Source organism: Microcaecilia unicolor, chromosome 6 (genome assembly GCF_901765095.1).
Source record: "Microcaecilia unicolor chromosome 6, aMicUni1.1, whole genome shotgun sequence".
Taxonomy (NCBI): domain Eukaryota; kingdom Metazoa; phylum Chordata; class Amphibia; order Gymnophiona; family Siphonopidae; genus Microcaecilia; species Microcaecilia unicolor.
This window is the reverse complement of record NC_044036.1, coordinates 44245326-44271975: the sequence shown is the minus strand read 5'-3', so window position 1 is coordinate 44271975 and position 26650 is coordinate 44245326. Positions and strand designations below refer to the sequence as shown.

Sequence of the window (26650 nt, the reverse complement as noted above, 5' to 3'; positions counted from 1 at the left end):
CACGGGGACGAGAAAACCACAACCTTCCTAAGGAAGGAAAAACTGCTGTCAAAACAAGAATCAAAGCAACTGGTACCAGCTCGGAAGGGTCCAAGATCAGAATCAGACGCCAGCCAGCGAAATTCAAAGAAACTTCGCAAGCAGCCCCCTAGAATACATTGCCAAAGGCGGGAAACTAAATCAGGTAACAGGCAAGAGAAAGAAGGAAAAACAAAGTTGTTGTTTTTTTTTTTTTAAACAACCTCCTTCACTAGTGACAGGAATAAATAAAGGTTTACCTCAGAGGCAGAAAAGGAGGGAAAAACAAAGTTTCCTCTTTTTTTTTTTGTAAACAACCTTTTTTACTTGTGACAGGAATAAATAAAAGTTTACCTCAGAGGCAGAAAAGGAGGGAAAAACAAAGCTTCCTTTTTTTTTTTGTAAACAACCTTCTTCACTAGTTACAGGAATAAATAAAGGTTTACCTAAGAGGCAGAAATTCAGATATACCTACCACCACAGAAGAGAAGAACCCCACAGGGGAAACAAGTTATTCCATGCCACAATCAACCATCACCCTGCTAGAAAGACAGCCAGGGGAGGGGAGGGAGCCAGGGTCATTGGATATCACCCTAGCTGGCAGATGAGGAACTCAGGACCACTGAGTATCATCTAAAACTAGCCCCAACACAGTTACCAGCACACCCCTGGCTCCACTGTCACCAGAAGAATCTGGGACAGGAGCTACCAGCCAGCAATCTAGAGCAGCTGCACGATCCGTGCACCATCCGCTAGGAGACAGAGAAAATACTGAACATTCCAGGCTGCACGATACCCTTAAGGGGCCGTTCACTTGGAACTATTTTTGTCTCCTTCCGCTGGTAGGTGGACACAGTCCATTAGTCTGGACTGGTCTGATATAGATGACAAGGAATTGGGAATGACCTCCCGTTACTCCCCCAGTGGTCACTAACCCCCTCCCACCCTCAAAAAACATCTTTAAAAATATGTCGTGCCAGCCTCTATGCCAGCCTCTATGCCAGCCTCAGATGTCATATTCAGTTCCATGACAGCGCATGCAGGTCCCAGGAGCAGTTTTAGTGGGTACTGCAGTGCACTTCAGATAGGTGGACCCAGGCCCATACCCCCCCACCTGTTACATTTGTGGAGGAAACAGTGAGCTCTCCAAAACCCACCACAAACCCACTGTACCCATATATAGGTGCTTCCCTTCACTCATAAGGGCTATGGTAGTGGTGTACAGTTGTGGATAGTGGGTTTTGTGGGGATCAGCACACAAGGTAAGGGAGCTATGTTCCTGGGAGCAATTTATGAAGTCCACTGCAGTGCCCCTAGTGTGCCTGGTTGGTGTCCTGGCATGTCAGGGGGACCAGTGCACTACAAATGCTGGCTCCTCCCACGACCAAATGGCTTGCATTTGGCCGTTTTTGACATGGACGTATTTGGTTTCAAAAACCGCCGAAAGTCAAAAACGTCCATGTCTAGGGATGACCAAATCTAGGGACCTCCAAATTTAAGGATTTTGACGTCTCTGACAGTATTTTCAAAACAAAAGAGTAGGATTGCGTGGCCAGTATTCTCAGTGGAGGAGGGTAGTTAGTGGGGTCCCGCAGGGGTCTGTGCTGGGTCCGTTGCTTTTTAATGTATTTATAAATGACCTAGAGATGGGAATAACTAGTGAGGTAATTAAATTCGCCGATGACACAAAATTATTCAGGGTCGTCAAGTCGCAGGAGGAATGTGAACGATTACAGGAGGACCTTGCGAGACTGGGAGAATGGGCGTGCAAGTGGCAGATGAAGTTCAATGTTGACAAGTGCAAAGTGATGCATGTGGGTAAGAGGAACCCGAATTATAGCTACGTCTTGCAAGGTTCCGCGTTAGGAGTTACGGATCAAGAAAGGGATCTGGGTGTCGTCGTCGATGATACGCTGAAACCTTCTGCTCAGTGTGCTGCTGCGGCTAGGAAAGCGAATAGAATGTTGGGTGTTATTAAGAAGGGTATGGAGTCCAGGTGTGCGGATGTTATAATGCCGTTGTATCGCTCCATGGTGCGACCGCACCTGGAGTATTGTGTTCAGTACTGGTCTCCGTATCTCAAAAAAGATATAGTAGAATTGGAAAAGGTACAGCGAAGGGCGACGAAAATGATAGTGGGGATGGGACGACTTTCCTATGAAGAGAGGCTGAGAAGGCTAGGGCTTTTCAGCTTGGAGAAGAGACGGCTGAGGGGAGATATGATAGAAGTGTATAAAATAATGAGTGGAATGGATCGGGTGGATGTGAAGCGACTGTTCACGCTATCCAAAAACACTAGGACTAGAGGGCATGAGTTGAAGCTACAGTGTGGTAAATTTAAAACGAATCGGAGAAAATTTTTCTTCACCCAACGTGTAATTAGACTCTGGAATTCATTGCCGGAGAACGTGGTACGGGCGGTTAGCTTGACGGAGTTTAAAAAGGGGTTAGATAGATTCCTAAAGGACAAGTCCATAGACCGCTATTAAATGGACTGGAAAAATTCCTCATTTTTAGGTATAACTTGTCTGGAATGTTTTTACGTTTGGGGAGCGTGCCAGGTGCCCTTGACCTGGATTGGCCACTGTCGGTGACAGGATGCTGGGCTAGATGGACCTTTGGTCTTTCCCAGTATGGCACTACTTATGTACTTATGTACTTATGTCCATCTTGTTTCGAAAATATGGGTTTCCCCGCCCCTGGATTTCGCCATTTTGCAAGGACGTCCAAATCGCAACTTGGACGTCCCTTTCAAAAATGCCCCTCCACATCAGGCATTGGTTTGTGATTAATCTATGTGTCTTAGTTATGTAATAAAATAGACTTTCCATCTGGTCTTCTATTTCATTGTCACCTTGGCTTGTGTGGATCGACTGCCTTGTTTTCTCAGACTGTTCTTAAAACAATGCTGTTTGTGTAGATAGCATCATTTTTAAATAAGCTTTTTCATCCAGTGATATACAGTAAATATATATTTAGAGCTATATATCCAGCATAAAACTTTTGGGTCAAATCAGGTGGAATAAACTGAATGCCTCTTTATGAGATGGGTTAAAAATGCAAAATTTCCTGAAAATGTGGAGGAAACATTCTACAGGAAGCCTTCTTACATAGATGAGAGCCTCCAGTTTTTGTTTTGTGAGACCTTTTATATGTACTTGTTTTCGTTTGTTAGAGTTGGCCTTTTTTGGGGGGACTTTAACTTCATAGTTGCTGGTTTTATAAACCAAGAGGTACTTTTACTAAGCTTGGGTAAGAGCTAGCACCTGCTTACCACAGCTTGAAAAGGCTTACCACAGGAGATCCAGTGGTAAGTCTCAGATTAGTGCGTGCTAAAATTTCTTTTCATTTATATGGCAGAGGCGTCATGTAGTGGGGCGGAGAGTGGGCATGCCAGCATTGATCAGTTAGTGCACCGTGTGCTAACTGATTAGCATGTAAGCCCTTTCTGCCTACAAAATAGGTGTTGGTAAGTGCTTGTGCACTAATGGCAACATTAGCACGTGACCATTTAAAAAAAATGGAAAATGACCATTTTCTGCTGTGGTTTACAGTGGCCTTAGCGAGCAGGAGAAGGGCACGTTAAGGCCACTTTTCCTCACATCTTTGTAAAAGGACCCCGAAAGCAGCAATCTAGTTTAATAGGGTGTGTGATTTTAAGAATAATTGATTTCACATAAAAATTCTGTATCAGAACTCCATACTGCTATAGCTATCGGGTGAAATGATAGACACATTTAAATACCTATGCATACATGCACAGGAGGCGAGTCTCTTTCAATTGAAAGGAAGCTCTGGAATGAGGGGGCATAGGATGAAGGGGAAAGGGGACAGACCTAAGGAATTACTTCTTCACGGAAAGGATGGTGAATTAATGGAATGGCCTACCGGTGGAAGTGGTGAAGATGAAAACAGTATCTAAATTTGAGAGCGTGGGACATGTACATAAGATCTCTAAGGGAGTAGATGGCATGGATGGGACTGGATAGGCCATATGGTCTTTATCTGCCTACATTTTTCTCTGTTCGTATGAAGGAGTTTGCATACCATGTTTAGATATTGAAGAGGCCTGGTAAATAGCTTTTTTAAATATTAAATTACTTCCTGTTATTATTTTATTTCTAAGGTTTATGTTTGCATGTGCTAGTTCTGATTGTATTCTTAACTGATACAGGCCTAAGAAAGGACTACATGGAAAGAAGGCATCTGCTGCGTCTGGTTCTATGAACCAAAGCAGGATGAATTTTAGTGTTATGAATCGAAGTATGATTGGAACATCTAGTCGAAAAAGCATAAATGTGCAAGCTGAGAGCAAGGCCATGGATAAAGGATCTCTCTCAACTGGGAAGCACTACATACAGGTACTATACTTGTGAATGCCAATCAACTTTAAACAAGTTAAATTTTCTGTTTTGCAGAAACCATGCCAAATAGATAAATCTGTTCCTGTTGCATTTTCTTGGTTTTGTTTGTTTCTGAATTAATGTATGCATTACATACATTTTAAAGTACAAACATTTGTATGCTATTTATGATAGTTTTGTTTTTCAAGATAGCGTATCTGTGCCTGAATTACAGTCGGTATAACTAATGCTGCTTACTATCTGAAGGGCAGGTAGTAAGATTCATCATAGGGAGAATCTTTTCTAGACAGATGAGAGGTGGTACTGCGAATTATGACCAGGAGCTGGAGCCAGGGAGGGATGAAAGGGTAGGAGATGTGGTAAAGGATAAGGGTGGAGGGTATTGGCGGACAACAACCGATAGAATGTTGCAGTGTTTGAACCTTGGACGTAAGGAGACTGGCTAAATCATTAGCTGCATTTTAGTATCAGGGCCCGTTAATAGGATGATAGCTGTTTCAATGGATGTAGCTGAAACTTAAATTATTCATACATCTCACAATAACATAAAAAATGTTTGTGGTACATTTGAAACATAGTGGATAACTCCAGTTTAAGTATCTTTCAAAATGCATATTCGCAGGTATTTATATTGGAGAAGTGCATAAGGTAGTCATCTGAAGCTGGTCTTTAACAAGTATAAATAATATTCATCCCCAGATTGTTTATATGTCTATCATATATGTGATATGCATGTTTACATATTTATGTAACTAGTAAAAAAGGCCCGTTTCTGACACAAATGAAACGGGCGCTAGCAAGGTTTTCCTCGGAGTGTGTATGTTTGAGAGAGTGTGTGTGTGAGAGAGAGAGAGTGAATGTGCGAGTGTGTGTGTGACAGAGAGAGAGAGTGAGACTGGGTGTGAGTGTGTCTTTGAGAGAGAGAGAGTGTGTGTGAGAATGAGAGTGTGTTCCAGGGGCCCTCCCTCCTTCCCAGTTCCAGGGTCCCCCCTCCCTTCCTCCCTCCCTCCCAGTTTCAGGGTCCCCCCCTCCCTTCCTCCCTCCCAGTTTCAGGGTCCCCCTCCCTCCCAGTTCCAGGATCGTCGTCCCTTCCTTCCAGTTCCAGGCCCCCTCCCTACGAATTTTAAAAGTAATCTTCACGTCGTCAGGCGTGTCTCATCACTCATTAACCGGAAGGTCGGATAATTTGCGAGGCAGGCACGCTTGAACCACTGCGGTAAGTCGGGAGGGCGGCTGTTGAGCGCGCCATTGGCATCAGGCAGGCTCGAGCCACTTTTTTTTTCTTTTGCTGTCAAGCTGTATGGTGGTTCAAATATGCGCGAGCCAGTTTTGGGGGTGTGAGAGGGTAGGTGAAAGGGGATCCGGGAAGGCACGCAGAAGGGGGGTGCAGGCAGCCGGGGAACCCCAACGGGGCAGACATCATGTGCACAACACCCACATTCAGAAAGCTGCACTACCGGAGGCAGAGAGGTTGGCCGGGTTAAGGAAGAAGAGGAGGAACTACCAGTCCCAGAATCCCTCTCTTCCCCACCCGGCTGTGCAAGAGTTAGGGGAGGAGATAGAAGATTGGGAAATGGTCTCTGAGGAAGGTGATGAGGGCCAGCTGGAGAGGTTGGGGACGGGGGAAGTTGGAGAGGAGGATAAAATGGAGGTTACTGAAGGACTAGGGGAGGAACAGATGGAGATTGGAGCTCTGGCTCAAACCCGAAAAGCTGCTGTAAGAGGGTAGCTAGCTGTGCCTTGGAGAGACTGAGGCGCTGGGGGAGATCTCTACTAAAGAGGAAACAGGTGCAGCCCCTGGGAGAGAAAGAGGGCTGGGCACAATTGAAACCCCAGTCTGAACCAGGTGGGACCAAAGCTGTGTATCTGTGCTGTAAGAAAGACTGTGTAAACTGTTTCATACTGAAAAGGTCTTGGCCTGCAACCTACCAAGCTATTGTGTTTTCTTTCTGATAATGTACTGTTCCCTAAAAGAAGTAATTTTGGCTAAAGTGAAGTTATATGGACTGTTTAAACCCTGAATGAGACTTTGGCAGCAAACCTTAACAACCTGGGAGTAAGGTGTTTTCCTTTTGTGTCTATGCTGAATGGAAGCAAGAAAATAAAGTTTTTTTTTTTCTATAAACGTTTTGCCTTGATTGAGCCTCTGTGGAAACAATAGAGAGAGGAGGATGTCCTGCAAGCTCTCAGGGGGTCTGGTGCAGAGTTCCCAGAACAGGCCAAGGGGGTGTGGAGCGAGGCAACAGTCGGGTGAAGAAGGAAGCTAAGCAGGGTCAAGCCCGGCTGGGTCCTGGAAGGGGGACCCAGCTACAGGGGGGAGGGGTGGATCAGCTGTGAGGCATGCATGTGTGTTTTTTTTTTCCTTTTTTCGTGGGTTCTGATGTTGACATCATAATGGCTACGGTGACGTCAGCCTGTGCTATGGAGCCTAGCACACCAACTCCGAAGAAGTCACGAACACAGGCAGCAAGACCCATAGAACGCTGGAGGTGAGAATTATTATATAGGATAATATTAATGATAACATTTATGCTGAAGAAGCAAAATCTGATAATATATCCTATTGTAGTTAGGATGTTTTATTCTGTCTCAATTTTTTTTGCATAATTTCTCAGCCTGATAAGTGGAGTTTTTGTTTTTGTTCTTCAAGACCTCTTAATTATCTAGTTCTTAATTAATATTTCTTACTTCTACAATCCATGCCCTAACTACTCTTTTTAATTTGTGTGTATTTTATTGCCATTGCTAATGAGGAAATTGCATGCATTATTAATTACTGACCAAAAAGGACATAATACTTTACCAGGCAAGATGCAGCTACACAGAGGAGCAGCAGCCTAATACTTAGCAGGCTGAGAACTAGGGAAAGCCAGGGTTCAAATCACGCGTCTCTTACTGACACTCCTTATAACTTATGAAAGTCACTTGAGCCTCTGTTACCTCAGGTACAAACATACAGTCTCATGAAATAAAAACTGTATTAAAATCATTATAGTCCACAAAAGCAGAATTAACGTCTTCTAATAGTTAAAAAGGCTTTTATTCTTGTCACTTTAAAACACAACCCAACATGGCCACGCTTCACCTCTCTAGAGCCTGTCAGGGTTTAACAACTGTATGGCAAAAAAACATCAAAAACATACATTTATTACAAATGAATAATAACTAAATCAAAAAAAAAAACAAAAAGGCACACAACTGCTTACAAAACAGTAGATAAAAAACAACAAAGCAGTGGAATCAAACAGTAAAAAAAAAAAAAAAATGACATCAATGTAAGAAATCAAATAAGAGAATCCATGTCAAAAGACAAATGTGGAAGCACAATATACTTACAGCTAGCAGCAGGATAAAAAGCATGTCTCCTCCTTTCTCAAGTATACAGAGTGCAGCTGTGTCAAGGCCCAAGAGGCTCAATTTTAACATCCTGTTGCAGGTCAGAGTTCACTCACAAACTCCCTCTAAAAAAAAAATTCTAAAAGTAGGGTAAAAAAAAAAAAAACCCAACCACCTCAAAATCCTAAAACAATAGCTGGACAAGCTTAAAGAAGTAAAATATGTTGAGAAATTCAGGGGTCCCAAGCCCCCCCAAGAAGGCTAGAGTGACCTTAATCTGACTCCATCTCTAAATAGCACTAGTACTGGGGTAATCAGGGGGTTGTGAAGTTCTAAGAGAAATTGCCACTGAGAGAGACGCTAGGTCCAAGGAAAAGGTACCAGCCTTATGACAAACTGGTATCAGATTACAAGCTATACAATGCAGTGAAAGATAGCTGCTGGATGCGACAAAAGCATTTATACTTACAGCCTTTCATTATTAAGTGAAACCCACAAATCACCATTTGGGATGAGGAGTTTATTTACAAATCAGACTTTTAATCAGATACATTCATCAGACAAATTCTGGATTCAGCTGACCGGAGCTCTGCTGCTTCCGAGGCGTTGGAGAAAAGTTCTTCCGAGGGCTTGCATGCACCCTGCTTTTATACAATTTGGACACTATACAAGTCTATGGAGAGGGATTTTTTTCTCTAATATTGCTTAATCTATGAGTCATGCCCTCCGGCCAGGTGCTCTTCCGTTTTAGTATTGCAACTTGTTGTGCAACTTCCCTTTTTGTCAACATTTCCCTAGATACGGACATCCAAACATCCAAACATGGACATTTCCCTAGATACGGACATCCAAACATGAACAAAACAACTTTTTTTATGAAGATATCTAAATATAGATATCTCAGGTTCATATCATCTTGTAATCTGACTTAGCATTTTAGCCATCAATTCCTTGATCTTGGCTTTTGCACTGCTTTTGAATGTCACACCAAATTCTAATGAGGCCCAGTCAGTGCCTTTTAGCAGTTTAAGCTGTTTAAGGTATGTAAATTGATCCACCACTATTCCAGTGGATGGATCCCAAGCGGGGACACATATTAACTTACAGGTAAAGCACGTCCTTGCTCAGCCAGTCATAGATTTTTAAACCTAGCTGGTATTTTTACAGCCTGAGTCCTAAAATCTGGCCTTCCACCCTTCCGGTGGGCATCCAGTGAGGGCCTCTTGCTGTACTATAATTATAAATTCCCCACTTGTCACCCCCTCTGAGGAGGGGTGACACAAAGCTCGTCAAGCTCGTCATCATCCATTCCAGAAGGTGGCAAGCTATCAAACGAGAGGGGGAGTTTTGCTCTTATGGATTGCTAGCAGATATTATGCAAGACAGAAAACTTCATTCTTAGGTGGTATATTTTTGGGCATATGGAATTCCCTTTATATTACCCAACCCCTTGGGCTTAATCCTGATGTCATCTCTCTTGAGACTTACTCAAACCTGTAGTGAGAAAGGTTTTATGAATGGGACAAATCCATGAGTTCATCAGTTCATCTACAAAATCTCATGAAGTATAGGTATGCGGGTAATAGCAATTTCAGGTAGATTATACTAAGAAACACTTTCAGGTCTTGCTATGACTTCTATTGTATCTGTTGCATAGTGCATGGGGAGATAATCTAATGTATCTATCTCAGTGGTCTTGGGAAGGAATAGTGGTTTTGATTAAGCATTGTTATGGTGGCTCAACAAATATATGGTTAGTACTCAGATTGCAAGCTGTTTTAGGTTGTAGGTATTCAGAATCCTTAAACAAGTCGGAATTCCTGGACCTTACTATTACTCATCATTAGCATCCAATCATGAGCACTAAAAAGTGGATAGCAAGTATGAGGTTGCCTTATACTGCAAAAAAAATGGTCAATCCTAGGAATATTTATATTAACAAAGGTCATGCATGGATCTTGACATATGCATAATGATCTGGAAGTATGGGAAGCATTTTATATATCCGTTACCCCACTTGGAGCTTAGTCAAACCTACAGAAAGACATGCAGCTTAAGTAAGCCTGCACCAAAGTTAAACAATTGCATAACTGGTTGATACTAACAGGGTTTACACCTACATTATGATATCATAGCCAGTATTAGGGTTTGATGTTACCCCTGTATCTGAGCAATATCAACTTCAATTTAAATTACATAAACAGAAATAACGGGGAAACTCTTAGAAAAACAATAAGAACAATACAGGAAATATTAGGAAAATAAAAATAAAACCTTTTCAATATATAGACAGGATTACTGCTAAACTGAAAATAAAACAAATATGAGTCTATAATGTCCATAAACAGCAACAGTAAATCTCAAATTAAGTATCCGTTCTGAATTCTCTTTCATCGATCATGGTTGAGGCGGTGGAAGCGCTGAAGAATCTGGACGGAGATCTGGGTTTTCAGGCTGGCCTGCTGAAGGAAGTGGCTGGTCTTGAGATGGTTAGGCTGGTAACCTCAGGTCCTGTGGCTGAGTAAACCCGTATATCTTTCACATGGACCCAGGACTTGTGGTCCAGTAGTTTGCAAGGTGTAAAGATTATTGCCACAACCTTGGGGGATCTAACATCATTTGGGCCTGGATAGAGCTTGAAGACGTATTTATGGTGTACAAACTTGGATCTTTCCATGTCTTTATTCTAGGCATGCACAATCATAATTAGTCCATCAAGAGTCAGAGTTTGGCAAAGGAATAAGCAAAATGACTGTATGCCTGAATGATACATTGCTATATCTTGGTGGGCATAATCAGCGTGAGCTGAATAAGCAAAAATAATATATAGATGTCAAGAGACATGAAAGACAATGTAAACATGGAGAAAACAGTGCTAATTAAGTGCAAAAGCAAAAGCGAAACCATAAGGGTTCAATAATGAAAAGCCAATTTACATAAATAGCAACAGTATATATGAATTTATATCTCCTGATTGGTAGGGATCAGAGCTTCAACTGCAACCCTCTTAATACTAGGAATTGGGATTTGCATAATATATCCCCACTTCTGGCTTGCATAATGTGCGAGACAGATTGGTAATTATTACGAAGACATGATCAAATAACAATGGTTCTGTATATGGAACAAAAGAAAAGGTTACCAAAAAAAACAATATAAATTGAAAATTAAGAGATGATGTTGATTGTTCAAGTTATTGAGGTATGGAGGGTCAGGAATATGGTGCACAAAAATAGTCTAAAGGCACGGATAATGCGCTGCAATCTATGGCCAGTAGGTATGGAATCTTCACCTGCGATGACTACCATTCACCAAGGGTTGAGCCCTCAGTTGCAGGAGGCCAGCAGGACTTACAAGTTAGATGATTCAGAAAGAAGGGTAGAGGCCAAAGCTTCTTGCAACTCCAGTAAGTGTAGAGCCTGTCTCTTTCGCTCATGGACCAATCGATGCATCAGATGAAACTCACGCTCAATAATGTCTCGTATCTCACACCGGGTAATGTTGGGGTCTATGCATCTGTCCTTTAATCTAGCGATTCTTTGCTGCAACATAGCCTTCAGATCAGAAACATTATTGGGTAGCTCTTCTTTGCTAGCAGTCGTCTCCTGGGACGTCAACGGAATTCCTGTATCCATCTGGGGAAAGGCAAAACTTAAACAAACCAGTAGTGCAATTTATGTGGTTAATTTATTGAAAGAAGTCATAATGCTAGGAGGCGGGTCGTGGGTATAAATGTGGGCCAGGAAGTAGGCATGATAAGAAACAAAGCATCGAGAATGAAAAAAAATAAAAAAATTAAAAAAATTAAAAAAAATTAAAAAAAATTAAAAAAAACACCTTAGAAATAAAACAAAATATGATACATCTGAATTGCAGCAAGGCATATTCAGAAGGCAATGCCAGAAAAAGGTTCCTTGAAAAAGACAAATGAAAAAAACATTCAAAAGTGCAGACACCATTGATTGACCTTCACATAGAGTTTAAGTAACCCTTTTCAATCAGACAAAGAAGTAGGAAGAAGCATATCGCTTCAAGACAAATCCACCACGCGGCAAGAGTTAGTTGAAGCAAGGTGTTAGTTAAATACACAAAGCATGAATTCCAGGACCGTTGCCCACAAATAATCTACACCAGTTTGTCTCACAATCACTCGCAGTGAAAGACAGACAGATAAAAAGAGCAATAGTTGGCATTCCAGGGGTTATTGTGATTACCTGTTGTAAATAGAAAGGAATTAAAAAGTGGAGTGCATAATTTTCCTTATTCATGTCTGAAAGCTTCACCAATTCTCCGTTCAAGAATACTACAAATTCTATGATCAGCGCAAAATGCTCCCCCAAATGGCCAGTTCAAGGGAGTATTTCTCGCGGTTTTTCCATATAACGGATAATGGTTATTAAATATGTCTTCTTTCTTAGACAAAGAAATAATGAAAAGCTTTCAGATATCACACACATCATAAAGAGATTTCAAAAATGAAGACTTTATATTCATGGAAAAAAAACGAAAGAAGTAACGGTCAAATCAATTTAGACAGCGCAACAGTTAAAGCAGAAAACATTTTTAACAATGAGCAATACATAGCTTTTATTTAAAAGGGAACCCGTATAAAGTAAAATGGCATAAATAAGTCAGTGAAGGTATATATATATAAAGAAACATAAAATGAATATCCTCTGGGGATCACTCATCCCTGCAGTTGATAAGAACTCCCCAGGGAAGGTATGCATAGAAGCAAATAAATAACTTGCTGACTCAGTTAGGTCATTTGTATGGTACCATAAATATACACTTGCAATTAAACCTAAAAAAATATAAAATAAAAACATGTCACCTGTAATAGAAACAGAAACATAACACCAACACATATACAGATAAATGGATTCTGGATATCAAATGAGGAGCTGAGTAGTATGAGTAACTGAGAGCAACAAAATCAGATCGGGTTCGGATTACGCCCAGTCAGTATGGCGTGGGTAATATTGATCCCTAGGTCTATGGTCACTGCGGACGGCGTTGATCCGGGTTCCACAAAGGGAACGACCGGCGATCCGGAGGATTTTGGCGGAATTGATTTCTAGGTCTGTTCCGTGGTGGTTGTGGACATTTACGTGCGTAATGTCCATATTGGTAACAGCGATAACATTGGACATCTGGATAGCGATCAGGACTAGGGCCAGAATGGTAGTCTGTAGGTAGTCTATTAGTGTCGGGTGGGCTTTTTTTAGGTTGAGACCGGCGGCCACAATTATCAGGGTAATCATTCCTACAGTCCTGGTGATGTGGGTTATCTAGCGAGGGGAGGTCACTCGGTCGCCTGCGGTCTCTCTGTGGCTGTCGTATCTGCATCCGGGAGACACGTAGCGATGGGGAGTCTGAAGGAGATTGACGGTATTGACTATGAGGAAAGTGCCAGCACGGACATTCCATGGCGTAATGTCCTAATTGGAAACAACGGTTGCACTGTACTTCAGTTCGGTGGCTGGGAGTAGGCTGAGAGCGATAGTCCCGGCACTGATTGTTAGCACTAGGAGCATTGGATTTATGTGGAATGAGTGAATCGGCTCTTACAGGGGGCCGTCTACTAGGCCGCGGATTAAGATTGCCCTCACCAGGTATCAATAACGATGTCAGATCGACAGTGTCTGGGATCACATAATCTGTGATAGTCGATACCCATCTACTGAGGATCTGATAATGGAGATGACGGGTGGAATCGGGTGTGTATGTGTAAATAAAGTCTAATAACCTTTGCAGATTTTTGGTTTTAAAGGTGCCTTTACGGGGCCACGAGAGTCCAGGCTGAAACTTATTCCAGGAATGCCATATTTGGCAAAACTTTATAAGATTTATGCGGTCTCCTGGGAAGTGATTTATCACTCTTTCAAGAGGCAGCATAATGTATTGGGCACCAGAACTCTGGTATGGTAGAACACCGATATCTGGGTTGTGTCAAATTGTACTGGCAAATCTAGTCTTATACAACACCTCCAGGATATACCATGCCGGAATTAGGACAGGCACCCTCCCGACTAACCTCTAGATCAGTAGTGAATCCCAAGCAACTGATCGACACCAGCTATAAGTATATCCAAGGGGGCCAGATATACCAGTTACGCAAAATCAAACACCTCACTAGAGGACACCTTAAAACAGGTGTATATTCCAAAATTTATAATTTTAGTTACTGTTACCCCAACCACGGTTACCCTGCTTATGGCAGATATTAATCCCAATATGGGGTGTTTTACCGCAATCCCAGCCAGTACCAGTAATTGTCAATTATTCTTATTGCAAGATAAAGATATAGAAATAGAAAAGATATAGAGTATAGGGAATTGGAGTAAAAATTTTCCCAACTTTAAATTACAAAATGTAAACAAGGACCTGGCAATAATCTCCAGCCGGTAACAGCAGAGCCTGGCATCATGTTTGTATATTTACGTATATGAGGGACGAACTGTAGGGCACCTTAAGGGCGGCAGCTGATTCTGAAGACTTTAAGGATCCAGCTGCGAAATAAAAGTAAAGTGTACATATTATATGGTAAAAACTGGGCCTACCCTATTTGTAATGTAAGGCAAATAATAAACTGTAAAGTTATATTGGGAGCTGTGTATAGAAACAAAATATAGACATTAAACAAGACATGATACTTCTACATACTATAATAAGAGTAACAGGAAGATATGATATAATGGGTAGTGAACATCATCACCCAATATATATAATAACGGGACCTAGTGAGCAAGTGGTCTACAGATAAGCTCCAGACCTGTAACATGCTATAGGAAAATGAATTAGATTAATATTAATATATATATATTGACCAGACCTAGAACCTGGTACAAGGTTAGTGATTCAAAAGGCAGCTTCAGAGATAACAAGGAGATCTAGAAATGATAAGGTGCTAACAGTTTACAAAAACAAGCAATGATTATCCTGATAGTAAAACATGCAGAGACATAACACATTCATACTCACGCATCTGCTAATGTACTCCAACATAGGGACCCAAAATGAAAATTACTAATTGGCGGAAAGCTCAACGCTTTGACCGCAAGTGACATTAGGAGAAAGCAAGACAAAAACTGTAAACAGAAATATGCCTAGAGAGACAGTACAAAAGTAAATAAATACGTAGTGTCAGCTATTATATATTTATACTACTCTATCCCAAATTAATAAATACTACTCCCCAGAGTGTGCTTCTAAAGACAGCTACAACTTGTCTGCCAACAACTTTTCCCGGTTATCGGACATGGGCTCCAACCCAAGATAGAGTCCCCAAAAAGGGACATTGCAAACACTCCCGAAAAGAACCCAAAAAAACCAGCGAACAAGGTCTCCTGAGTCGAGGAGCAGCGGTCCAATGGGTCCCGCTGATTAGCTACAACATAATCACCCCAATGGACCTGCAGTGATCTACAAACCATCTGCAGGGTCAACAAACCCTTAGCGCTACAACGCTGTAAAATGAAAATTTGATAGGTTAGGCTCTCCCGCGTATACAACTAACCATTTCTAAAATTTTGAATGCCCGAGTCAACCTGTACACAATCTCAACCAATGTCTTAGGCGTCCCTTTATTGCCACGGCGATCATATATACAAGTAACCCCAATGTGGGCAATAATGCCGAATCCGCAGGCCACTCCGAAAATGGAATGGAATTCTGCTTTAAATCTAATAATTGAGATACCGTCATCCATTGAAGGATCACCTCCAATGGGTGTAAGCCCCAGGCATCGATATCAAACCCAATGGTTATAGCGTGACACTAGTAGAAAATAATAAATAAAAAGGAGGGAAAAGAAAGAACAAAAGTATGACATATCCCTAGGAAGAACCCCTGAAACCTACTTCAGAGGTAGCAAGAAAGGATAATAAAAAAAGAAATAAAACACATGTAAGCTCTTCGGGGAAGGTACTACCATAAAAAAGTCATTAGTTGGAACACATTAGTCAGAACAAAAAATGTGAAAAATTACACGTTCATCATTCGCTAGACAATATGTTTTCCACTCAACAAACCACGAGAAGGAAACTCAAGAGCATTAAAGAGGACACAAGAAATTGAGCAAGGACGGGGCAAATAATAAAAATAAATTCATCCATATAGTTATACCTGTAGTACAACAGGAAAGTATTTTATATGTAAAGATAAAGTGGAGAAATAAAAAAGTTGTGTAGCAATGACCATAACATTAAAACACAAAACTTGAGCACAAGCATAAAAGTCTGAAAAATATCTGACATGCAGAAAATGGGGAAGTGGGTGGGACAGACTGTGGGGATAACCATATATGTTACTGAAACACCGATTTCAACAAAAGGCAAGAAAGGCATTGTAACATGTGTAGTCCAGAGCTGTACCCCTAGAATAAATGAAATAAAGGAAAATACATATTAAATGCTTTTGGGGCGGGTACCAGATAGATTGGAAGTAGCATCTAAACAGGAAAATATAAGAGAAGCATATAATTCAATAAATTGTGAAACAGGACACCAGAATCGTGGTGCAAATATCACAAGTTAATAGCCATAAATATGACAAATTAATACCCATAAACTCAGAAAAGGAACATAGTAAATAAAATAAACCCGAATGCGATGGCAGGAAGCTTCTGTGCCTAAACAGGTGAAAGGGGGAAAAAAACAAATTAAAGCATGTGATTCTTACACCAAGAACTTCCAACGATACGGCATAAAACATCAGTGACTGAAACGACTTGTCTAAATGATGACAAACAGAACAGCTGCAGCATTAGAAGGAAAGAGAAGGTGGGTTGGGTTATAAAGAACCAACAGGAAATAACTGAAGAAGTGAAGCAACGCTGTATTCTCATGGCACACAGCCATCATCTTCTCAACCGGAAAGGTAAAACTCATTTTATATACATATCTATTAAGGTAAAAGCGAAGAAATGTTTCTATATAGTACAGAATACTTCCACTATCATATAAGTTATATAAGGGGTTGTCTAGCTCTTAATGTAACAATAAACCAATGTAATTTCAAGTAACTTTCTGTGTTGGATCCGAGTTCACAATGCTGTCGAGTAAAAACAGAAAACTTGTTATAAAGACTTACACAATTTAATTCTTTATGGAACCATATCATTTAAAAGTGATTGTCATTCTCAAGACGTGGAAATATTCATTAAGAAACATTATAACATAAGTCATTACTGCAAGTGTTAAAAATAAGCCAGTCCAAGTTGTATGCACTCGGAGGACGAAAACCACAATGCAAGCGAGGAAGTGCAGTATTTCCTGTAGATAACGTTATAATATAGTCAGGCTCACTGAAGATTAAAAAGTATTAAAAAGCATCCTGAAATAAACTAACACGATAGTACGGTGCTGGGGCTGTAACTTATATTTCTTTTAAACGAGTACACCATTAAAACAGAGCACAAGAAACCAGAACTATATGAGTATCGGAAATGCAAAGTATATGAGAATCTTATCTAGAGAGTGAATAAGATCTCCTCATATCTAGTGTCCATATATAGCACAAGCAATAGAAGCAGATGGGCGGGGACATCATAGCTTATAACGAGAGTAGGATATAATTTACATAGTGTCTAAAAAGCAAACTGTAAAGGTATGTTTCCTAATTATATCACAATAAAGCCCCATTTCAAACTACAAATTCAGGGAAACCTCAACAATTATATATGAGATTATACACCATTTGGGAGAAAGGACATCGGCTGGCATTGTCAACAACAGGAAACCTTAAAATAAAAGTGAATTCAGATTACACCAGCTAGAAAACTTGCAGAAAACTGAAGATATAATTGAACTGAAAACAATGCCGCACACCATTAATTTATAGAACTCGAACATAGTCTTGCAATCTTAACTAAAAATGAAAACCCAAGTTTTACACCGCAGAGGTAATCAGTAGTTTAAAGTCTAGCTTGCATCCTGAAAAGTTACGGGCAAGCAGTTCCACAGGAAATAAGTGCATATTAATCATGCCGTTCAGAAACAATGCCGTAAGCTAGATTCCGGAGTCAAAAAAAACATACAAAGTCATGTTATCATGAAACTACATAACGGGTTATCACGTCAATTATCCCCTCACAGCTAAACAAATGCAGCATATGGTTGTCCTAATCCAAAAACGGACACACACAATTACTGTTAAAAATATCAATTCTAAATATAATAACAATAATCTACGGAGGGCCACACATTTAAATGTTACTACTTTTGATATGAGGGGCAATCGGAAGGAGGAAAATAAATAAATTATGTAAGAGGAGAGCATCAGAGAGGAGGGCAGGGAAGAAAATAAAAAGGTGCAAGAGTCGGTAGAGCATCAGAGAGGAGGGCCGTGAGGTGTATCCCAAGTATGGGCCGTCAAAGTGAGAGCCCAAAGCATATCCAAGACATAAATAAGGAAAATAAATGACAAATCTGAAGCATTATTAATTAAAAATATAACATTGTCCCAAAACAAATTGTAAATTAAAAGGGTGTGATAACAGCTACTAGGACAAGTACAAAATTAAAATTACAACTGAAAATAGTAGCTAAGAGACCTTTGGCAAGGAGAAAGTATAGGTGGAAGTGAGATAAATTTAAAAGTCTTACAGCCAAGGCTGTGACAGGAAAGAGGGGTACAGAAAAAAGTGGCAAATTCACTCAGAGAAGCAGTAACAACGAGAGCTTAAGGCAGACAACTGTCAGGATTAGTGCAGGACCTTTGGGACTTTTAGCAAAGACAAAATACAAAGGTAGAAGACTTGGAGCGTAATAACAGTTTCATATATAGTGAGTATGACAGAAAGGTGCCGAAAGTGGCAGAGACAGGGTCTATACAGCGAAAATTAAACCCGGAAGCATCTAAAGTGGCTGCGGGGAACAGAGACAGAATACAGACCGGGACTTCTCAAGTGGAGAGTTATAATATCATGAAAGTTTCAGACGGGAGTTTCCAATGCAGACGGGCATGGAAATAAGTGTGGTTTATCAAGCCTAAAGCTGTATAACAGGAAGGAAGGGGGGGTTCTGTGGGCTGTCAGTTTTGAAGAGTAGTTTAGAAAACACACAGAATGATTTTAGGATTTCAGGGAACTGCAGTGAATAGGAGCGCAGACAAAAGTAGGAACACTAGATCTACAGGTAGGGATGGAGGGAAACATAACAGGGATAACAATCGTTAGACAGACTCACAAAAGGACAAGAATAGAAAAACAAATGTGGCAGCTCAGGGCAGAAGGAGAAAGCGATAAGAGAACAGAGGAAGAAGGCAGAAAAACAGAAGAGTACCAGAGGAAGGGGTTAGAAAAGGAGCGGACTGAATACCAGTTCCCAGTACCCCTCAAATGGGCACTTTTCACCAGGGTATATGCCAGTCCAGTGAAATTAAAGCAGAAGAATAGGGTTAGTACACATTCATAAGATACATAACGGTAACTACACAAAATAGGCACGTGAAAGCAGAAGTGAAAAGGTGGGGGCTGTCAGTTTTGAGCTGTCAGTTTTGAAGAACAGAGAAACAGGCATAGTGTTGCAAGGAATTTTAGTGGTGCAGACCCGGGTAAAACCACCGGGTCAAAAATGACAATGACAAAACCAAGTACGAAGAAAGGAGCGGAGAAAGCATAGAGTGCACTGCAGGAGATGCGAAGGTTATAGAGTTCACTGACAGTAATAGAAAAGTATAACGGAAGAGCAAGTGGCGAGGAGATAACCACAGGAAAAAGTGAAATCATAGAGAGTAGGAGAAATAAGGGACATGAAGGAACAGAAAGTAGATTCTGGGTAAGACGGAACAGAACTGTGTCTGGATCAGACTCAACCCAAGATCTTCAGACATATAAGTACAGAGAAGACATAAGAGAGAGAAAGCACTGCATCCCACGAATACAGATGTATTGAGGGAAAGACAAAAAAGTTAAGAACAGAAGGGAGGCGGCGAAGGAACCGCACAAGGGAAAAGAACAGAGGAAGTCAGAAGGGCAAGTAGGGGAGTTCATAGGTAGAGACAATAGATGTGAGAATAAAGGAAAACCGAGAATAGAATGGGAAGGGAACAGAAACGCGTCTGAAGCAGGCAGAACATCTGTAGTGAGCCAGAAAGCATACAGAGAGCGTAGGGGTATAAAAGAGGAGAGAAGAGAACAGGAAAGAGAAAAAGAGAACGCGCAACCTCTAAGGATCGTTGAGCCAGAATGCTCGCATCAAGACCAATCCAAAGAATTGAGCGTGATATAAACAGTCAGCAAACTCCAAATCGCAGTCGCCTGGATTCGTTGTTATGCACCAATCACACAGCAATCACACACTTACACGCATCTCACAAATCAAAAAGATGGACAGGATAGAAGAAAGAAAAGAGGGTGAGAAAGAACAGGTGGAAGAGGGGGGTCAGGGAGATAAGGGGGGGGGGATATGAGAGAAAAAGAGAAAGGAATATTGAGTGACAGAAATAAAGCATTGAACGCACAGATTAAGGTATCCCCACTTGCGTTCAAATGGCGGGCGGGTACGGGTCAGCGATCGGGGTCACCAATGTTGAGAAATTCAGGGGTCCCAAGCCCCCCCAAGAAGGCTAGAGTGACCTTAATCTGACTCCATCTCTAAATAGCACTAGTACTGGGGTAATCAGGGGGTTGTGAAGTTCTAAGAGAAATTGCCACTGAGAGAGACGCTAGGTCCAAGGAAAAGGTACCAGCCTTATGACAAACTGGTATCAGATTACAAGCTATACAATGCAGTGAAAGATAGCTGCTGGATGCGACAAAAGCATTTATACTTACAGCCTTTCATTATTAAGTGAAACCCACAAATCACCATTTGGGATGAGGAGTTTATTTACAAATCAGACTTTTAATCAGATACATTCATCAGACAAATTCTGGATTCAGCTGACCGGAGCTCTGCTGCTTCCGAGGCGTTGGAGAAAAGTTCTTCCGAGGGCTTGCATGCACCCTGCTTTTATACAATTTGGTCACTATACAAGTCTATGGAGAGGGATTTTTTTCTCTAATATTGCTTAATCTATGAGTCATGCCCTCCGGCCAGGTGCTCTTCCGTTTTAGTATTGCAACTTGTTGTGCAACTTCCCTTTTTGTCAACATTTCCCTAGATACGGACATCCAAACATCCAAACATGGACATTTCCCTAGATACGGACATCCAAACATGAACAAAACAACTTTTTTTATGAAGATATCTAAATATAGATATCTCAGGTTCATATCATCTTGTAATCTGACTTAGCATTTTAGCCATCAATTCCTTGATCTTGGCTTTTGCACTGCTTTTGAATGTCACACCAAATTCTAATGAGGCCCAGTCAGTGCCTTTTAGCAGTTTAAGCTGTTTAAGGTATGTAAATTGATCCACCACTATTCCAGTGGATGGATCCCAAGCGGGGACACATATTAACTTACAGGTAAAGCACGTCCTTGCTCAGCCAGTCATAGATTTTTAAACCTAGCTGGTATTTTTACAGCCTGAGTCCTAAAATCTGGCCTTCCACCCTTCCGGTGGGCATCCAGTGAGGGCCTCTTGCTGTACTATAATTATACATTCCCCACTTGTCACCCCCTCTGAGGAGGGGTGACACAAAGCTCGTCAAGCTCGTCATCATCCATTCCAGAAGGTGGCAAGCTATCAAACGAGAGGGGGAGTTTTGCTCTTATGGATTGCTAGCAGATATTATGCAAGACAGAAAACTTCATTCTTAGGTGGTATATTTTTGGGCATATGGAATTCCCTTTATATTACCCAACCCCTTGGGCTTAATCCTGATGTCATCTCTCTTGAGACTTACTCAAACCTGTAGTGAGAAAGGTTTTATGAATGGGACAAATCCATGAGTTCATCAGTTCATCTACAAAATCTCATGAAGTATAGGTATGCGGGTAATAGCAATTTCAGGTAGATTATACTAAGAAACACTTTCAGGTCTTGCTATGACTTCTATTGTATCTGTTGCATAGTGCATGGGGAGATAATCTAATGTATCTATCTCAGTGGTCTTGGGAAGGAATAGTGGTTTTGATTAAGCATTGTTATGGTGGCTCAACAAATATATGGTTAGTACTCAGATTGCAAGCTGTTTTAGGTTGTAGGTATTCAGAATCCTTAAACAAGTCGGAATTCCTGGACCTTACTATTACTCATCATTAGCATCCAATCATGAGCACTAAAAAGTGGATAGCAAGTATGAGGTTGCCTTATACTGCAAAAAAAATGGTCAATCCTAGGAATATTTATATTAACAAAGGTCATGCATGGATCTTGACATATGCATAATGATCTGGAAGTATGGGAAGCATTTTATATATCCGTTACCCCACTTGGAGCTTAGTCAAACCTACAGAAAGACATGCAGCTTAAGTAAGCCTGCACCAAAGTTAAACAATTGCATAACTGGTTGATACTAACAGGGTTTACACCTACATTATGATATCATAGCCAGTATTAGGGTTTGATGTTACCCCTGTATCTGAGCAATATCAACTTCAATTTAAATTACATAAACAGAAATAACGGGGAAACTCTTAGAAAAACAATAAGAACAATACAGGAAATATTAGGAAAATAAAAATAAAACCTTTTCAATATATAGACAGGATTACTGCTAAACTGAAAATAAAACAAATATGAGTCTATAATGTCCATAAACAGCAACAGTAAATCTCAAATTAAGTATCCGTTCTGAATTCTCTTTCATCGATCATGGTTGAGGCGGTGGAAGCGCTGAAGAATCTGGACGGAGATCTGGGTTTTCAGGCTGGCCTGCTGAAGGAAGTGGCTGGTCTTGAGATGGTTAGGCTGGTAACCTCAGGTCCTGTGGCTGAGTAAACCCGTATATCTTTCACATGGACCCAGGACTTGTGGTCCAGTAGTTTGCAAGGTGTAAAGATTATTGCCACAACCTTGGGGGATCTAACATCATTTGGGCCTGGATAGAGCTTGAAGACGTATTTATGGTGTACAAACTTGGATCTTTCCATGTCTTTATTCTAGGCATGCACAATCATAATTAGTCCATCAAGAGTCAGAGTTTGGCAAAGGAATAAGCAAAATGACTGTATGCCTGAATGATACATTGCTATATCTTGGTGGGCATAATCAGCGTGAGCTGAATAAGCAAAAATAATATATAGATGTCAAGAGACATGAAAGACAATGTAAACATGGAGAAAACAGTGCTAATTAAGTGCAAAAGCAAAAGCGAAACCATAAGGGTTCAATAATGAAAAGCCAATTTACATAAATAGCAACAGTATATATGAATTTATATCTCCTGATTGGTAGGGATCAGAGCTTCAACTGCAACCCTCTTAATACTAGGAATTGGGATTTGCATAATATATCCCCACTTCTGGCTTGCATAATGTGCGAGACAGATTGGTAATTATTACGAAGACATGATCAAATAACAATGGTTCTGTATATGGAACAAAAGAAAAGGTTACCAAAAAAAACAATATAAATTGAAAATTAAGAGATGATGTTGATTGTTCAAGTTATTGAGGTATGGAGGGTCATCAAAATTAAAAACCCTCTGAAACAAGCTTCTAAAAAAAAAGTTAAAATGCACTAGAATCTAAACAAATAGTTGGACAAGCTTAAAAATATAAAATAAGCTTAAAAATCAAAAAAATTAGTATACTCCAAATCATGCATATTTCATTAGGTGATGTCATCTTTTTAAAAAGCCTATAAATCAGCCTCTAACAAAAGTTTAAAATGCTCGTGAGTCTAAAAAAAAAAACTTCTAGAAAAAATTATTGTTATGCCTCCGCCTCGTTCTGAAGCACGGTTACTGGTATGGTAAGCATAGCCAGGTGGGGTGGCTTGATGTAAGAAAGAAGCATCGGTATTGGAAAGCCACATTAAGCATTGAAAGTTTATAAGTCTGGAGCAGATCCTTGATAAGAAAATGTTTGTATCGTAGAGAGCAACAGTTAAGAAGTCCCAGAAACACAGTGCAAGCAGATGAAGTAATATCATTTGCAGTAGAGATGGTTGATAATACAGGAACTAATTGCCGTGCCTTGGAAACGGTCTGTAGGGAGAAGCTGTGGGTGGGGGGCTGGTGAGCTCATGTACAAAAATAAAAAGTGTTGTGGCTAAATTTGTAGATCTAAATAAGGAAATTCTAACCAAAAAACTATATTATGATCCACTTAATATTAGGGATATAATTGTAATAAATGATCATAGGGATTAAAGGATGGAAAAGCCTCAAAGAGCTCCAAATCAACAGGTTTATAGAGCTTAAAATGATCCCAAGGATCTACTTTTCATCATTGGCTCAAAATCCTTCCCAGTCTTATCAAAAACGTTTAGACTTTTTTTTTTTTTTACTTTTAAACTTTTACTTCTTTCTTCAACACTAGTGAATAACAACGTCCAAAATCAGTGCAGTACACTTTTCTTAATGTTCACTTTATTTCTGCAATAATTTTCAAGACAAACATTGCACAATGCACGCAGTTCCTGTGCTATTGAATTGAAAACAGTACTTATCTCTGCATGTACAGGACAAGCCCCTTAGTACTTCACAGTCCCCAAGACTTGTGTGCATGCAGAGATAAGTACTGTTTTCAATTCAATAGCACAGGATCTGTGTGCAATGTTTGCCTTGAAAACATTGCACAGTGCTCTTTGAGGCTTTTCCTTCCTTTAATTCCAATGATCATTTACTACAATTATATCTCTAATATTAAGCGGATCATAATATAGTTTTTTGGATATCAATTTTTGTGAGTTGTATGATTCCACACCCGTTTGGTTGATTTAGTGGGATCTAAATAATGAAGACATGATAAGAAAAGGAAGAAGTTCACGATTCTACCTCAGCGTGCAAAGAAGTAGAACCTGTTACTTATGCTCGCTCCTTCGGCATTTCCACACGGTACGCTGCTAAGGAGAAGTTTAAATAGCAATACTGACAGAGACGTGGTAGACGTCACTTCCGGAATTTAGCAAAGATCTAGGCAGATAGACTGCCGCTGTTGTGGCAGGGAGACTGTAAGCAATCAGCTGGACTAGAGACGTGGTAAACATCACTTCCGGAATTTAGCAAAGATCTAGGCAGATAGACTGCCGCTGTTGTGGCAGGGAGACTGTAAGCAATCAGCTGGACTAGAGACGTGGTAAACATCACTTCCGGAATTTAGCGACGATCTAGGCAGATAGACTGCCGCTGTCATGGCAGGGAGAATGTGAGCAATCAGCTGGACTCTGTAACACAAAGCAGGGATGGCAGTCAGCATATAACAGCACACAACAGCAGACAAAGTCATCTGGTCCCAATACAGACTTTGGAATATCTGGAAGAACGATTCTACATGACCTGGGGGCAAGGTGTCTTTCCCAAAATGGAGAAGACAAGCTTCAAGCGCAAATTTGCCACTTGGGGTGAATTCCGAATCCCTAAGCTTGGGATTATGTTCAGGTGCTAAGTGCTATGGTGGTGTCCTTGGAGGTGATGTCTTGGGCTGGAGCTCTCATGTATCTGCTCCAGCAGTCTTTCTTGTCCCAGTGGTCATTGGTTTCTCGGGGCTACCATTAGCATCTCTGGCAAAGTGCAGTATGTCGGGGTGGTTTCAACTGAACAAGCACCTCCAAGCAGCATCTCTGGTGTCTCCTCTTTGGATAGCTGTAGTCACAGGTACCAGCCTGACAGGTTGGGGAGCCCACTGTCTTCAACACACTTCTCGAGGTCTATGGAGCCACATGGCAGCGCTGTGGCAGTCCAATTGGCGTGGGTGGCAGCACTGTGGCAGACCAATTGGCATGGGCTCAGAGCAGTGCACAACATTCTTCAAGCCTTTCAGTCTGTTCTGGAGGGCAAACTGGCTCAGGTTCTGTCAGTCAACATGATGGCAGAGGATTCCACCAACAGTTAGGGAGGCACTCTTTGTCTTCCTCTGGCAGTGGAAGTGTGCCTTCTGTTTAATTGGGTGGAAAGGCATTTGCAGCAGCTTTCAGCCACCCACCTAGTGGAAACTCTCAGTGAGCAAGCAGGTTTCTGCAGCAGGACCTCCCTGGACCCAATGGAATGGGAGCTGGTGCTGGACACCATCCAGCTGGTAACTCGAAGGTGGGATACTCCCCTAATAGATCTCATGGTGACATGTCACACTGTCAGAGTTTCCAGGTTCTTCGGCTAAAGATGGGAGGTCAGTTCAGAAGGTGCAGATACTCTTCAGCCTTCACCAGAGTTGGCTCTGTTTTGTGTTCCCATGGCCCCTAATAGGATGAGTTCTTCACAGAGTTCTTCATTGTCGGGGGTTGGTCATTTGATGTACTCCAGATTGGCCCAGGAGACCGGGGTGTAAGGGCAAAACAAGCATTACAATGAAGCACTATACTACAACATGAACCTGACTTTCTATAGACTTTGGCCATGTCAGTTTCCATGCAGAAGCTTGTTCTTGCAATAGGCCTCAAGTACATTACTGACACATCAAGGCTAACAGAGGCAAAACAGCTGTTCACAAAACTTTTGTTTACTGTGTTGGGAACCTTCATGGACAAGAAGAAAACATCTACAGCGTCAGGAAGTCAGGTCCTTGGACCCGTAAAGCCACAAAACTAGAAAGCACCAGGCTTTGTTATTCTAGTCAGTATGGCACCAAAACTTGAGGAAAAGTATAAAACCCCCTTCCATAAGCTAATAGCTAGCTGGCTGTTATCTTGAGCAGTTCACGCAAGAAAGCTGAAGGCTCATTAAAAGATATGTGCCCCCCCCCCTGCAAGCTTACCTGCCTGGGTAGAGCTACCATTTGTACCATCTGCTGATCAGCCTGAGGTTCCTGCTGCTGCCTTGCCAGATCGTGAGGTGAAACCAACTTGCCTATCTCTGTCAACAGCTCTTTGACCAGTCCTGGATCCTGTGTTCATGATTGTGTGAGAGTCAGGGCCGGTCTTAGGGCGAGGCGACCG

General features: G+C 41.1%; 1 protein-coding gene across 3 annotated transcripts in view; it reads left to right on the top strand.

Moving 5' to 3' along the window:
- The window catches only part of WDR78 (WD repeat domain 78), a 160966-nt gene that overhangs the window by 17168 nt on the left and 117148 nt on the right, over nucleotides 1–26650 (top strand). For all 3 annotated transcript variants that reach the window (XM_030207191.1, XM_030207190.1, XM_030207192.1), the window contains exon 2: nucleotides 4193–4379. In XM_030207191.1, the coding sequence (XP_030063051.1) occupies nucleotides 4193–4379 (187 nt within the window). The remainder of the gene's footprint in view (nucleotides 1–4192; nucleotides 4380–26650) is intronic.